Below are 16,655 nucleotides of genomic sequence, written 5' to 3'. Positions count from 1 at the left end.
TGGTTTACTTGTCAAAGTTTTTTTGAGCTTTTACGCGTATGTACGCAAGCTAGCTATACTTCAACAGCATGTCGTTTCGCAACGTTCTTCAAACCGTGTACCACTCGCTAAGTTTACGGCATCACCGTGCACTTGTTTGTTCTGGTGGTCCGTTCACTAGCTCAGCCTGTATTACATCGGTCTTAGAAAGTCAGCTCATATTTTCGCAGGCTTGGGTAATGACGTGTTTTGTTAAGCCTATGATGCGATGCCGTTCGCGTTCGATCGGCATGTACCACATTAAAAGGAAAGCTGGTAAGTTTGTCAGCCGGTCGTCAGTTTCGGTCAGTGACACAAAATTTACGCACCTAAGCATTATTTGCGAATTATGACATCAGTATTTATCTAGATTTCTGAGCTCGGGGCTTTTTAGCGATGATGTACTCACATTTACGCACGGGATATATATTTGTATTTCTAAATAAGCTTGTTTCGTGTCAGTGCCTGTCCTGTGCTGTTTTAATTCTTCGCCATCGTCTTGTGTGAGCTTCATCAACCATAAATTATCGAACTCTGAAGTATCATCACCTAGCGTGTCCAACTTTTAGGTTATGGGGGCCTCGTCCCAGACCGTAATGGCGCATGGCGGTGAAATCTACCTCTGATATCTGCCTTCCCTTCGATTCACATAATCTCGGTGTCGATCAATCTATCGATAGTGCACGCGCACTCTGCACACCACAGCTGGCAAGCATTCTAAGAGTTTACGTCTCCGAACCGTGATATGATTATGACAGACATCATAGTGAAGGGCTCGGGAAATTTCCACCAGCTGTAGTTGTTTAGCGTACGCCTAACTTTAAGCACATGGGCTCTTAGCATTTTGCCTTTATAGAATTGTGGCAGTTGCGGCCGGGATACGATCCCGCAACCTTCAGGTCCGCAGTCGAGCACCGTGACCACTAGACCTTCGCGGTGGCTTTGGCAGCGCTGTTGGTGTCAAATTTGGGTGCACGTTAAAGAACCCCAGGTGGTCAAAATTTCCGGAGCCCTCCACTACGGCGTCTCTCATAATCAAATGGCGGTTTTGGGACGTTAAACCCCACAAATCAATCAAATCAATCAATCAGCGCTCTTGGTGAACGTTAACGTAAACGGTCCTGAGTCGCTTTCTCCGCACAGGCGCACCATCGTGAACTACCTGGCTCTGAAGGCGCTGCTGATGTTTTAGCCGCTGCCGCCCCCGAACAGTGAGGACTCGGTGGCCACTCTCCTGGGCCGACTGCTGGACCCGCTTCCGTGCATGGTGGCGCCTCTGCCTTCGGGTCACCGAGGATGCGATGCCATTCGCTTTCCCCGGCATGTACCATGACGTGTTCATCAAGGAGCACAACGTTTTGCAGCTGCACGCCTCGCTCAGCAAGATGAACGACCTGCTGGCTGTCTCCCCGGAAGACGTTGTCAGGCTCAACTCCAAGGACGCGCCCAGGGCGCAGGACAAGGTGAGGGGGAGCAGAATGGCATTCTTTCGAATCGAAAGGCTTAGGTACATAATTGATTGCGAAAGCCTGACCGTTGGCGGCGTCAACACGAGTGATAAAAAACAACACGTGACGACGTCACAATATAACTTTACTTGGTGACGTCTTCCTAACATCGTCGCTTGGTAAAAGGTGAATCGATACCTGAGGCCTTACAAATCCACAAAAAATGCGAAAAGCTTTCAGTGACTCCGATTCCTGAGGCAATGAAAAACCAGGTTGGGTGCAGAAAGCTCTTGTATGTGAGGAGGGGTATCGATGGCCAACTCCGACAATTTTTCGAGGTCAATGAATCTCAATGAAATTCGCTAGGTACGTTTTCTTTGCACATTTTCGGCCTTTATGCCAAATCACAGGTTTGAGTGATGCACTGCTCGCTTCCAAATGAATTTTAAAGATCGCCTCGAAAAGCGCACCTCACTTGCCAGAATTATTGGCAACGCTGTCTGTGTGACGTCGTGTTTGGCATGTCAATGGAAGTGACGCAGCCGATGGCATCGCTACTTTGGCCGCTACAGCGTTTATTGTGCCTTCCACAAGGCAATGGCGGCGGTGTTTGGCACGGTTATAGCACGGGAATGCTTTCTTTCTTCCTCTGTGGTGTTTCGCCGGTGGTTCGCTGGACTGGCTTTCACAGTTTTCATACTCCGCGCCGGTGGAACCAGTATACGGCCTCCGGCTCTACCAAATAGTACGTCATACGCAGACAGGGCGCTTAGTTGGGTTTCGGCTTCAGTATTGAACATGTTTGCCTATTAAAAATTATTTTCAATTTTTCTGAGCATTTCAGCTATTAAGCTCGTGACAAGAGTGTTTCAGGAACATAAAAACACCATAACCTTGACATGGTCGAAAAATCACCGGAGTTGCCCTGTGCAGTTGAGTGAGAAGAATTAAGGTGTTTCTTGTCTTTGATTCACCTTTTCAAATGCACCAGAGATGAGGCGCTTTGTCTTCTTTTGTTGTTTTCTATCACATAAACGGAGACCTAGCATCGAACTCGCAACGCTTTTCGTTCGTTAGACATTGTATCGTACTCACAAATAAGCACTTGCGATAGAACGGTCAAACATAAAAGCCAGTCAACCATGTGTGGTATTCGGTATATGTGCGAAATGGCCAATCAGTGCCACTCATCTAACGAAAAGCTTGGGTGATTCTTCTCAAGCATATTAACTACTGTCTGCTTGTCGGTATATAATTATTTGAGAAATAGCATGACCTGTGTTACTTTTGCCCTGGCCAGATGCCCCCCCCCCTCGTGCACCCTCGTTAGTTTATACCTCCTGTGTTAGGAATGTTACCTACTGTAGCGTTGGCGCTCTTAGCAACAGCTAGTGGTTAAACGAGAACGAGACCACGCACTTCAGTAGGAGCCAGGATTATAGACGTCTTCAATATTGCAAGCGTTGTGCCCCCCCAAAAACTTCCGGTCACCTCATTTCAGCTCGTAACTTCGAAACTGTAAAGATGTTTTCACATTTTTTTCAAAGGTAAGGAAAGTCTCTTATTAAGTTTTTCACATAAAAAGAACGTGTGTAATGTTCAAGGCAATCTCTTGTATTCTTATGTCGCTCAAAATAATTTTTATTTCAATATATTTTGCGAAATAAGAAATCAGCGGCCTCTTCTTTAACGCTTTTCTGGCCTACCGATCCTATTTAGGGACATAGGTGGGCAAAACCGGATGTCGTTAAGGGCCTGTGTTTGTAAACAGTGAAAGTGTCTATAGAAGGTAGCTAGTGCACATGCATGTGAAAGCCAAGAAACAAAAAAAAAAAAAAAAGCCCCCACTTCCCCGAAGGGAATCGTGAGGAAATGCGACTTCATCGCGTAGCGTTCATAACGGCATTTTGCACGTGAGAACCCAGCGCTTGAAGAATGTTTCTTTTTTTTTTCTCACACCTTGCAGCCAATAGCGCCGTTCGCCGCACATGGTGTTTTTCTGTCGCGAAAAACGTGGTGTGCATTTCCAGCTTTAGCTAAGGTGCACGGTTAAAAAAAAGCGCTACACAAACGCTGGCAGCACAAACGCTACAAACTCGTTCTAAACGTACTGCATCGAGGCGGTGTCAAGTCAGGTTTAAGTCAAGGAGGTGGGGGCTCCGGTTGCTAGGAGCGACGAGGATAAGCGCGCCCGCCCGCAGCTGTTGCTATGGGAGAGGGCGGTGAACGGATCCCGACGGACGCCTGACATAGCCCGACCAAGAAATTCATTCGCATTTAATAAGCCAAAAGTATAAGGCCTTCAACGCAACATACTGTGAATGTTTAGCGTATGCGACGATTACGACTTGTTTTTACGGAGTTGTGCAGCCCTCTGGTTTTCATTCGAACAAATTCTTTCAGTTGAAGCACCTCGATTTCATCGAATTCTTCCTCTTCCTGGTTGATGAGTGAAGAGTAACGAAGTGTGTTTTAGGAAGCGGCAAGTATATTTACTTTCATTCGATACTTCGTAACGTGGCTAAATCAGTCTCTACAGCGTACACATATCCACGCATAAGTACAGCTGAGCTTGAATGAACGTTAACTTGGTTTTGGTCGTTTGCTTTGACAGGTCCGCGACTTGCCTGTGGGAAACTTGCAGCGCAGCCTGGTGAGCGAAGTTCGCACACGTCGAACAGCGCTTCAGGCGCCACGCTGTTCGATCCTAAGCAAGCCACGTGAGTTCTTGGCACGACGTGCCAACCGAAACCATTAGAAGACCCATATCCTACTAGTATCCCCATATGACCACACTGCATTACCAGAGGCTGCTAATAGTTGGCAGTGATCAGCAAATCCAATGACAATCATGCATTACCGAACGAGCAAAGCAGCGACTGTGGCCCGATATCGTTAGTCTTTACCATACATGAAGCTAACAGCGGATGAAGCCAAGAAATGTTTTACCTGAATAGTCCTTTAGTACCCGGCTGATAGTTCCTCCAGATATATGTCTCGTGCGTCATGATCCCGCTCAAAATTATGTGGTTAATACTGGCCTAACGCATTGCTAGCAATGTTAAAAACCGGATTAAGATAAAGAGCAAGATCGATAATAATATTCCTACGTCTTAAGTAGGCACATGTACCTCGTAGTAATGTAATTAACAGACACAAGGAGTAATCATAAAAAGTGACTTCAAATCGGGGGATCCTTGGGCTTCGCAAGAAAATTAGACGACGCACACCACCGGGCAAGAATAAGTGAAAGGAAAGAGTGTCAACTGGCAACTGACGTCCAGTGATGACAACTTTAAGGATTTAGCCCTATAGATCTAGGAAATTTTAACCTCCCTAAACAATCTGGCATGTTCTTTGTTGAATCTAGAGATTTTTGTAGGGGTTTTGAAAAGTGACAATGCGCGGTTTAATTAAAAGCATTACTATGTGTTCACGCTCTTGCAACTAGAAAGGATTTGAAAAAAATGATAATTTAGGCTATTTCATGTTTCTTGCCTAATCAAGACAGTATTGAACCTTGTGAAGTGGATAGCAGTTTTGTAACGTGAGGTTATTATAGTGTGAATAATGGGGAAATTAAACTTCGTATTCGTATACGTTAAGCACGTGCATATCATGAACTCCCTGAGTGACTTCTGCGCTGTGAAACAATGATCAATTTTGTCTTGTAGTGCACATGATCACTTGTCAAGATTACGCTCAATGGGTGATTTCACCGAGCAATGTCTTCATGTGAAATAACCAGGAATATTATAGAACAGACCGAAACTATAGACTGAAGATTAAGTAAGGTGGTGCGGGCTCGATATTGCGGAAATGATGCATGCAATGAAGAGAGACAACATGACTGTTGTAGTGTTTAAATATTTCTGGCAAGCCCTTCACATGAGAGTGAAAAAGGAACGAATAGATTTAGCCAATCTGAAAGCTGACTGAAAGTTCAAGGCTCAGCTGTCGGCCAGCAGTAGAGCGCCCACTTAGATCGACTGAAAATATTGCAACAGTGATTGCAAATGTGGAAAATACACCACCCGCTGTCAACCTGCAAGTACAAGCCGCTACAGACTTGCAGTTTGGCGAAGTGATCACATCTCTGCCTTTAATGCGTGCATGGGCAAAGCGAAATTGGCGTACAAATGTGCCTTGGTGGGAACAGGTGCCATTTGCAAGCACATTATATGCAACTTCATAAACGTGTAGAAAAAAAGTCCTTACATGATGGTTAATGGTGATTGTTGCTTTCAAAGAGATTCAAAGGAACTTGGCCACAAAACGTACATTTTGTTAAGAACCAATTACCATGAAAAATGACTTTAAAGATCTAATCTAGGAATTTTTCTTTCAATTTAAAAATTTTCCGAGGGTCAATCTAGAGATAAAACGTCTCCTTCGAATACGAGTTACGAGTACTCGTAAACCAGTGAGGTCTCTTTTCTTGAAAAAGATAACAAAACATACAAAGAACTTTCTTGGAAGAGAAGGCGGGGGGGGGGGGGTCAAGGCCCTTTGCTGCTTGATTCTTGCCTCAGGTCGATAAATAACGACATGGTGTATGTAAGCCACTGCTTCAAAATACGTGCGAGTAGACATGAGTATGGACCTCAATTCAGGTAAGGCTCACAGTAATGGTGAGGATGAGTAGATATGACTACAGATCCACAGAAAAAAAGTAGAAATCGCTGACTCACGCAAGAAATAGATCTTGTGCTTTAGGCTCATTCGGACACGGACTCGGCAAAAGTTTCCTGAACTAAACTCACTCCAACTCAAACTCACCGAAACATTTCTCCCCGGGACTCGCTCAGGCTCAGACTCACGGCTCTATCTGAGTTTGAGTGAGTGCGATTGACGACCTGTGAGTGAGTTCACCGACCTATGAATGTGACTACCGGTGTTACGGCGTACGATTGGGTACTTAAGGGCGTCACTGAAGTCTACGTGCCCGTGGCCAATGTCATAGATAAAGGGGGAGAGGGAGAGGGATTTTATGGGCCTGCTTTACCCTCAAACTATTGCTTCTTCAAATAACCGCATTTCGCATTTATCGATGTGACGACCTTCAATAATGGAAAGTTCCTTGAACCTGTGGTTCGCCGATGACATTGCATTGCTGAGTAACTCAGGGGACGAATTGCAACTCATGATTATGGAGTTAGGCAAGGAGAGCAGATAGGTGGGTCTTAAAATTAATCTACAGAAAACGAAAGTAATGTACAACAACCTCGGAAGAGAGCAGCGCTTTGAGATAGATAATAGTCCACTTGAAGTTGTAAAAGACTGTCTTCTTAGGGCAGGTAATAACCGCGCAGCCGAACCACAAGATTGAAGTAACTAGAAGAATAAGAATGGGGTGGAGCGCATTTGGCAAGCACTCTATTATGACATGTAGATTGTCACTATCCCTCAAGAGGAAGGTATATAACAGCTGTATCCTGCCGGTACTTAGCTACGCAGCAGGAACATGGATACTTACAAAGAGGGTTCAGCTTGAAAGTGAGGACGACGCAGCGAGCAATGGAAAGAAAAATGGTAGGTATAACCTTAAGGGACGAGGAGAGAGCAGAGTGGATTAGAGAACAGACGGGGGTTAAGGATATCGTAGTTGAAATCAAGAAGTAGACATAGACATGGGCCAGGGCATGTAGCGCGAAACAGGATAACCGCTAATCATTAAGGGTAACTAACTGGATTCCCAGAGAAGGAAAGCGGGTTAGGAGGAGACAGAAGGTTAGGTGGGCAGATGAGATTAAGGAGTTTGCTGGTATAAATTTGCAGCAGCAAGCACAGGTCCGAGTTAATTGTCGGAACATGAGAGAGGGCTTTGTCATGCAGTGGACGTAGTCAGGTTGATGATGATGATGATGATTATGATGATGATGATGATTATGATGATGATGCTGATGATGATGCTGATGATGATGATGGTGGTGGTGATGATGGTGATGATGATGAAGACCTTGAATAAAAGGCACCTCCCCCTTCAAAAAGTTTCTCCCTATGGGCCTGCCCATGACAAACGCACAACTACTCAAACTGCACAAAGGTTCGCCCAACTCTCCAACTCTTGACTCAAAGCAATAAGAAAACGCTATATCGACGACTACTTGCCTACTGCTTCACATGACATCGATTCCCAGAATAAGTGGGATCTGCCGTTGTTTTTTATTGTTGTTGTATCTGTGTTGTGTCTGTTGCAGAGTCCACATTTTTTTTGCCGAACAGCGATGGCTTTGGCGACGCCTGCCAGTGCCTTCGGAGGACGCCGATGAACCCGCACGTCAAGTGCAAGCTCTGGAGATTTCAGTGTAGGAAGAAAACCGCGTGGCTGCCCTGTTTTCAATTCGCTGCAAAGCTTATAGAGCGATATCAATGGTGTGTTCTGATGTAATCGTGCGATTAGTACTTGTCCAAGTTGGTTATGCTACTCAGCGAGATAGATGGTAGACGATCGCCATAATTAAAAATTTATAACTTGAACTGAAAAATATGGACAAAAAAAGAATTACTTTAGCCATTGTTTTGATGTCACCTTGTGATTCATTGATCTTTCGTCGATAATCAAGTAGCGATTTGTTAAGTATACCGAGGACGCAAACATAATTTGTCATGAATATTTTAGTGGTAGCTTGTGTAGTGTATTCGCAAGTGGCATCGATATGCCTTAAATTTTAAATAGAGGTTGGAGTCAAAGTAGGATCGAAGCTTGTGATGAAAAAAAAATTGTTAACAGAGGTTCACGATGCGCTGGCAGTGAACAAGCAGAGTTGAAGGCGAGTCCACTCTTCGAAGCTTTGCCTCCCCCACACAGAGTTTATTTACAAATATTGACTGCTGAAGCAGCACAAATCAATGTATTGATAGCACTTTGTTGGTGTTCTGAATATGGCTTCATCGCATGAGTGCCCAATAAAAGGCTTTCAATTCGTTCTGTTACAAGGTCATGTTTTTGACTGCAGATCTTATTGTGTAATAAATTCGCCGTAGGTGCTGCGTAACGTGCTGCTGATTTGCATTTATTTTTATTCGCTTCACGTATGCGATCACGAGCTCATCGCCATGTTACCGTGTTTTAAATTTTCCACTTGCTCTATTATCCGAACAGTATTGGGTTTCCATATTGCTGCATCTTGTATCTCGGGTTTTCAAGATGCAGCCATGTGGAATCACTCATTGCTACGACTCCTACTGGTCTCATCTTTACCGCAACTGATTGTGATGATGATGATGACAAGTTTTGCCAGATGAGGAGGTCTATTATGAAATCAGAAACCCCGTCCAGAATAATCATGCCGCCTACCATGACGGAAAAAAGGTTCGTTGTATACACGAATATTGCAAAGGTTTTCGCAATTGTCATCGAATATGCACACGTAAACTGTGCATTGCGTTCTCTCGTAGTACAGGCACATTACAATAATGGATTGTGCATCGTGGACATGAGATGCTTAACGCATATGTAATCAATAGGAGCACTAAAGAGAACGATAATCATATTAAAGAGTTTGTTGAACTTGACCAATGTTAACGCACTCATAGGTTTTGCCATCGAATCGAGTGCAAACAATTGGTCTTATTGCTGTGTTTGTCCAGTCTTTGTACAAAAGCCAATCGGCGAAATAAAAAAAAACAATTAAGCCATAGATTTTATAATAGATGGGAACCATGAGCATAGCTCAAATGAATGTACTGTACATCTGATGACCATCGCCCACTCTGGACGTTGTGCAGACAGACGCTTTAAGTGAAAAAATAAGTATGTGCCACTTCGTCATTCATCAGACAACTGTAAAAGCAGCAGCTTGCATAATATCGACGCAAGTAATACATGGTGACGTTCTGCTTCTAACAGATGCTATACTAAACACAGTTTACATAATAATTATACACTTATTAGCGTTACCAACGTCAACCTAATAGCATTTCTACTTCATTCAGCGCAATTAGCGCTACAGCGGAGCCTCATCTTCTAGCAGTGCCTGTGCTTCGTTCGTTTCCACAGCGCCGTATTTTATAAACTCGGAGTGTGTGGTGTTCAGCTCCATGGGCTCATCGGCATCCAAGTCGTAGAATGGGTAGATCAGCCAAAAGCAGAAGAAAAACGTGACAGACATCGAGAGCAGAAGGAGCCACGTTCTGCTCGGGCCACTTGGTTTGTGCGGTCCGGAGATGCGAGGGCGTTGAGGTCTTGGGTCTCCCGCCATCGCCGTTTAAGAGGACGAAGTGACACCCACCGAACGCGTGCTTCTACCGACGTCATGTTCGTTATCTTCTGTGCTGGACGGGGATGCGCCGCCATGGTGTCCACTATCAGAGTTCTTTCTTCCGAGAGCCCCCGAGAATCTGAAGAACCCGACGGGCGCAATAAAAGAAGCATTTCGTTCCGGTATTCGAGGCGTTTCGTCGGTGCTTGATTGCGGCATCTGCAGTAAAACCGATCCACCAATGCCGTCGTCGACACTCGCCTCGTTGCTGGTCGTAGAGTCGGAAGTGCTGCTCGTCTCCGATGCCGTAGATGGGCCTCCCGGTCTCTAGCGGTGACAAGTCTGACGCTATGAAAGAATCGCCCGCTGCTGTCACCATGCGCAGGACTTACTGCATGATTGGCGCTACATTCTGATGCGACTTGTCGTGTTGCCTCGCTCCCGGTAGGAGTAGCAGTCCTGGCGTGCTCTCAGCCAAAGTGTTGCAAGGCGGCTTAATCCTTATATTCTGTCTTTGAGCGTATGGCGTTGCGTAGATGGCCTCGATGCGTGCACTGAATATTCATGATAACATCCAGCATCAGTGGACAACGACGATGGGGCTTACCTGGGGCATGTTCATTAAGGAATTATCATGAAAGTATTCTGCTGCCCACAATATAATTTATATTATGTATACTTCTAAAGTGATTTACATGAGTCATTTGAGCGGAAGATAAGGATACAGATAAAACATATAGGCGCGGACGTTACAACTGAAGCTTATTTAAAAAGTAACAAAATAAACCCCATGTATAATTTCATTTGGCACTTGTCTAACTGATGCGTAAGCTAGCGGTTTCAGAAATTTTCATTCCATTTCAATCAAATTGATAGGGTGCGCTGCACTTCTTACCAAAAAGTATAGCCTATATATAGACTTTGGAAAAAAAATATATGTTTTTCGATTTCTGAATATTTTGTCCCATTTTAATAAAACTGATCGAAGGGGCATGTCGGATCACAAAGGTAAGCCTTTGAAATTTTTAATTTTTTTGTCAGCTATGCCCCCCGACTAAAAGCAAGGTCTGTGACAATCTGCAGTTCAACTCAACTTTGTTTCGAGCCAACGAAAGACCTAGCATCAGCCAAGAAGGCCAGGTTAAGCTCATAAGGCCAACCATCCTCGTTGGTTTTTAAGCATTACACCGCTAGTGTAGGCTTCGTCATTTCTATTTTTTTCAATTTCTGAAAGTCTTGTTATATTTGAATAGAATTGATTGAGGGTGCGAGGAGGTCAGAAAACTTCGTGTGCACTAAGACTCCGACACAGATATCCAGTGTTTAGTATTGAAGAATGTGCTGCGTGATGTACAGACCAACCTTTAAACCTAGATGTCTAGTCCGTGGCAATAGCCGTGTCCGTAGGATGTTCATGTTCAAACTGAAACCACGCTGGTTCGAATCACGGCGCAGATAATGTTAAAAAAAGAAAGTCACAAGACCATGTGGGTTACGATGTGAAATGCTGTGAAAGTCCTTTTTTTAAAATTATGACTTGCACTATGGAGCAGTTATAAAAACGAGTCATTTGAATGAATTTCAACTATGAGCTAAAATAAGTCGCAGCCCTAGTCGCATGTTCGTTTCATAACCGTAAGGTCACTGATTAAAATCCCACTGTATTCTATATTTGCAACATGAATTCGTTAGAGGCTTTAAAATTCTATTTTCTGTATTACTATTTTCTGAAGATAGTGGATCCCTCTGCCTATGAAACAGGTGACCTCTAGCGGCACTGTTTATCGAACCCGGTACCTCCCACAGTGCAAACAGACGCTCATATGTAGTTTCCGAGCTAATGTTGCCTGGTTTGGTTGCTTTCCTGCAGTACATGTTGAAAAGCAGTTGAAAAACTTGACGTCTTTATTACCCATGATAAGGCTCAACTTTTGCCTGACGTCACAGCTCGAAGCGATGTACCCAGCATGCGTATTTTCCAAAGTAAGTTGGCTTTCCCGCAATACATTAAAAAAAGCAGTCGGAAAAGTTGAGGCTCTTATCACTCATGATAAGCCCCAAATTTTGTTTGACGTCAAAGCTCGAAGCGATGCACCCAGCATGCGTATTTTCCGGGATAAATGTTTTTTGGTAAGTTGGATCTCCCGCAATAAATGCCGAAACGCAATTGAAAAAGTTGAGGCCCTTATCACTCATGATAAGGCTCAACTTTTTGTCTGACGTCATAGCTCGAAGCCATGTACCCAGCACGCGTATTTTCCTAGATAAATGTTTCATGAAAGGTTGGCTTTCCCGCAATAAGTGTCAAAAAGCAATCGAAAACGTTGAGGCCCTTATCACCTATGATAAGCCATGATGTCAAAGCTCGAAGCGATGTAACCAGCATGCGTATTTTGCAAACTAAATGTTTCCTGGTAAGTTGGCTTTTTCGAAATAAATGTCGAAAAGCAGTCAAAAAAGTTTAGGCCCTTATCACCCATGATAAGCCAAAACTTTTCTCTGACGTCACAGCTCAAAGCGATGCACCCAGCATGCGTATTTTCCGAACTAAATGTTTTCTAGTAAGCTGGCTTTCCCGCAATAATTGTCAAAAAGCCGTCGAAAAAGTTCAGGCTCTTATCACCCGTGATAAGCCTCAACTTTTGTCTGACGTCACAGCTGGAATCAATGCACCTTAGTGCGTTTTCCCTAGTGCGTTTCCTAATGTGTTTTCGACGGCTTTTCGACATATATTGCGGAAAAGCCAACTTACCAGGAAACATTCATTTCAAAAAATACGCATGCCAGGTACATCGCTTCGAGCTGTGACGTCAGACAAAATTGAGGCTTATCATGGGTGATAAGGGCCTGAACTTTTTCGACCGCTTTTCGATAACTATTGCCGGAATGACAACTTACCAGGAAACATTTAGCTCGGAAAATACGCATGCTGGGTGCATCGCTTCGAGCAGTGACGTCAGACAAAAGTTGAGCCTTATCATGCCTGATAAGAGCTTCTGCTTTTCCGGATGTCTTTTGACATGTATTGCAAGAAATCAAACGTACCAGGCAACATTAAGGTCGGAAAATACGTATGAGCATCTGCTTCCACTGTGAGAGGGACCGGATTCGATAAACAGTATCGCTAGAGGTCACCTGTTTCAAAGGCAGAGGGATCCACTATCTTCAGAAAATAAAACTACAGAAAATAAAATTTTAGAGCGTCTAACTAATTCATGTTGCAAATGAAGACAACAGCGGGATTCGAAGCAGTGACCTTCCAGTTATGAAACTAACATACGACTAGGGCTGTGCGTTATTGTAGCCCATAGATAAAGTTAAATGACTCGTTTAAATGTCGGAACCACTATAGTTGCATAAATTTACCAATTCAGGCGAAGTTTTTTATGATTCATTTAAGGACATATGCGGTTATCAGTTTCGAAAGATCTACAAGACGAAGATCTGCCTAACATAGCAGGTTGAATATCACCACGTGGTAGTTGCTGAGAGGTAAAATGTTCGTTTCTAAACCGGATGGTCAGTAGTTCGAATCCCGTTATCAACCACATTTTCAGCTAGATTCAATAAAGCCTTTAAAATTTTAATATATTCTGAAGTTTTATCGAAATTCACTTTGTGGCAACTTGGTGGCATGGCAACCCCGGGTCTAACGTTGCCATGCCGCTGTAGTGCGAGTCCTCTATTTATGTACAAAAAAAAATAAGGCCCATCATAATGTTATGACCTATACGGCACACCCGCAGTGTTGTTCTCATAATTACTTTTGCTCAGTTTCAAAAATTACGTGACAGCCCGTACATTTAAATTTGTGTACGAATGCGTGCACGCGTGGTGAAGAAAGACAACCGAACGGCATGAATACAAACTGTAAACAAGCTTTATTCTTGTCTCTTCACTCTTCTCTCCTTCCCTTTCCCCCTGTTGTGAAGTAGTTGAGCAGGCGAGGTGAGGACGGGTTAGGAGAGGACTCCGGCGTCTTCTTCGGTTGATTCGTTGGCGGCCACTGCAATACAAATAAATTGCCGAGTGGAGTTCGAACATTTAGTGACAGAGGCCCACAGACAAGGGCGTAGCCAAGAGAGAGAGAGGGTGGTTTCAAACTCTTCCCGAATATTTTCAATATTGCTTGCGTATTCTAGTGATGACATGTACACATAAAACGCCCGCATTAACATACATAGAGTACGGCCGAAGCCTAGAAAAATGTCTGGATACGCCACTTACGCCACTGATGCGCACGTTAATGGCGGCATCATTACTCAAGTATGAACAAGTTCTCACATTTGCATGCTTTATATATATGTCAGTGCGTATAAAATGTCTGCATGCGTTTACAGATGAGAACATTTGTCTGCCTGGTAACGTTACGATCACTTCATAAGGGTGACATAGCAAACTTTCTCGTGCGTGCTTCGCATATCAGTCATTCCCATCGTTCGTGGGATTCGACAAATCTTTTCCTTACCTAGACAAACGCTTTAATTAACGACAGAGTCAAGCGAAACATTTCAAGAAAGTGAGCTGAAGCAGGAAGCTGTAGGTTCTTCCTTTGTGGGCGAAAATTGCATTTGTGTTGCACTTCTAGTTGTTGTAGAGTTAGTTTCAAAACCTTTCGCATGTGCGCCAACTAGTACAAGAAAACAAACAAATCAAACTGAACAAAGAAAAGTCGTTATACATTCCCGGGATTTGGGGCGTGTGCACGTGGTACTATGTCACGGCGGCAGCAACAGCGTGCTGTTATAACTGAATGGGAAACAGGTAAAAAAATTTAAAGCTTGTGGCTTCCCAAGACACACGCTTGAACAAAGTCAATTGAAAATATATGCGCCCTGGGAAGCCATGCAGGGTGTAGTGCAACACTATAAATTTAACAGAATGTTTCCGTGCTGTGTAGAACCGGGAGTCACTTTTGATAAGCAGCATTTTTTGTCAGACATGATTCTCTTTTGGCCCACTTCCCATTAAGTTACGGCAAGCCGCCAGACTATATAAAGGACGCTACGTGCAAATGTCCCGTAATTCTGATGATGACATATAGGAGATCATGGAAATGGTTTCGTCAAAACGGCGGATGTATTCCCCGAGCTCCACCAAATTGACTGAGAGGCTGTGCAATAGCTGCGAAAATCTGAAGTAAATAGAAGGAAGGGGAAAAACGTTTAATGAATGGTAACGGCAATACACATAGGAAGAATGATTCCACATTACGGTATACAAAACTCCATCAATGGACGATGATGAAGTGAACACGGGAAAGAATAAGTGCTCTTTAACGCATACCGTTAGTCGTGATAGTCTGTTTCGGTGCCGTTATCGACTTCTTCCAGAGCCACCACCTCAGACATATTCGTTTCGAAATTCACATTTAGCGTTGTCACGTTCATCGCTAAAGTATCATTTCTTGTCCCTTCGCCGACCGGAGCGAGATGCGACGAGTCATTTCGCCCTTCGGGATTAACAGCGTTCTTTGCTGCCCGCTTCTCGTCCTCGCTCAGCAAGGCGTTTGAAGAGACGTCCTCCTCTGCGCCGTCGGTGTCACTGCGGTCATCCTCATATTCGTCGGCCGAAGATTCACGCGACGAATCTTGCGGCGCTCCTACGCCAGTCGAGTTGTCATGCCACGTGTCATTGCTGTTCACCACGTGTCCAGCAAAGTGGGTGACCTTGGTTTTGTTGCCGACCAACGAAGTGTCGTTGTCAGAAGCGTCTCCGATGGTCACGTGAGGGTCCAGAAGCCCACCTCGCCCGCTTCGAGAGTCGGTCTCTCGCGAGCCGTCGCCGACGTCATCGCCAGGAAACAGGGCGTTCTCGTCCCCGCCATTGTTGTTCTTTCCAGAGGTCACCTCGGGAGGCAGCAGAGACGGCGAAGCGGACCCCTCCTCGACGGACGACGGTGGCCTGCCAGTGTTGTCGGTCACGAACGTCGCCTCGGGGCTCAAGAGGACTTTGGAGCGCCATTGGAACACGGGTTTGCGCGTGGGCTTGGTGCGCCGCCTAGGCCGGAAGGTCCGCGTTCGGTTCGGGCGCCGAGTCAGCACTGAAGGCTTCTGCGATGCATTGTGTGGCTGGTGCCGTCTCAGAACCACGACGGGCGTTCGCAACCGGTGACGCCTGGATCGCTCCGTGAGAAACACCACTGCACAATAGGAGCAAGTGTGCGATCTGTAGTTTGGGTACCAGTTAAAGTTATAAATTTTGGCAATTAACACAACCAAACAAGGCAGAAGTTCAGGGCAGGGCTGGGCAGAGATACCCGAAAAAGTATTCCGGAATATACATATCGAAATATACGATTTGGAAGCCTAAAATACAGATATTCGTATACATTTGTAATTTACGTAACAGGATATTTAAAACATACTTCTGCAAAAAGACGAAAGAGTATTCCGGAATAAAGATACACCAATAGAGATACTGAAATACTTTTTTCTATTTTGGGGACAGTCATATTCCGTACAGACATTTGTTACGTGCAGCATAATATTTAACATGCGCAGTGCATTGAAACTTGCAAATAAATTTATTCATTATTTTATCACCATACTTTGAGAGCCACTAAGGCATTAAAATGGAGTATTACAGTGCACGTAATTGTAAATGACGACATATTTACAGATACAAGTTACAATAAAAATGCTGTATGAGAGCAACAGTCAAACGCATTGCACACCAAAATCGAGATACTTGGCGGCAACAGTATTGGCTATGCTAGAAGTAGCAAAGTTCAAGCGAAATGCTAGAACTTTGAATAGACGAGTTGAGAAAGGGTATGCTTTTATTCAGAGCGGTCAACGTGCATGCCTATGACTAAAAAAAAGAAAATAAGACTCCTGAATTCCTTGCTGCTGCTGTAATGGTGGCGCTCACTTCAATGAACTTCTATGTATGCTTAGTATACCCGGTTCAGGCTAGTTGGTTTGCAGTTTCGCTAAAGTGGTCTAGCATGGAGCAGGAGGGGAACAAATAAACAATAATGACT

The 16,655-nt window shown here is 44.3% G+C and overlaps 2 protein-coding genes across 4 annotated transcripts in view; one reads left to right on the top strand and one right to left on the bottom strand.

The window, feature by feature from the left end:
* LOC119185959 (uncharacterized) overlaps positions 1-8,915 on the top strand; it is a 201,406-nt gene extending 192,491 nt beyond the window's left edge. For 2 of the 3 annotated variants that reach the window (XM_075892876.1, XM_075892871.1), the window contains exons 2-4: positions 1,162-1,481; positions 4,081-4,186; positions 7,667-8,907. In XM_075892876.1, coding sequence (XP_075748991.1) covers positions 1,320-1,481; positions 4,081-4,186; positions 7,667-7,857 — 459 coding nt within the window. In that variant the 5' untranslated portion in view covers positions 1,162-1,319 and the 3' untranslated portion in view covers positions 7,858-8,907. Of the gene's footprint in view, positions 1-1,161; positions 1,482-4,080; positions 4,187-7,666 lie in introns of all 3 variants that reach the window. The other variant, XM_075892879.1, reaches the window with a different exon arrangement.
* A 4,617-nt stretch (positions 8,916-13,532) lies between these two features.
* Positions 13,533-16,124, bottom strand: LOC142767176 (uncharacterized). The gene is made up of 3 exons (XM_075868399.1): positions 16,100-16,124; positions 14,957-15,812; positions 13,533-13,676 (listed from the first exon to the last, which is right to left on the bottom strand). Exons 1-2 carry the CDS (start codon positions 16,122-16,124, stop codon positions 14,959-14,961), a joined length of 879 nt encoding a protein of 292 aa, XP_075724514.1. The 3' UTR covers positions 13,533-13,676; positions 14,957-14,958.
* Between the last annotated feature and the right edge of the window lie 531 nt (positions 16,125-16,655).

This window comes from Rhipicephalus microplus, chromosome 1 (genome assembly GCF_043290135.1).
Source record: "Rhipicephalus microplus isolate Deutch F79 chromosome 1, USDA_Rmic, whole genome shotgun sequence".
In the NCBI taxonomy this organism is placed as follows: domain Eukaryota; kingdom Metazoa; phylum Arthropoda; class Arachnida; order Ixodida; family Ixodidae; genus Rhipicephalus; species Rhipicephalus microplus.
This window is presented reverse-complemented; position numbering and strand designations above follow the sequence as displayed.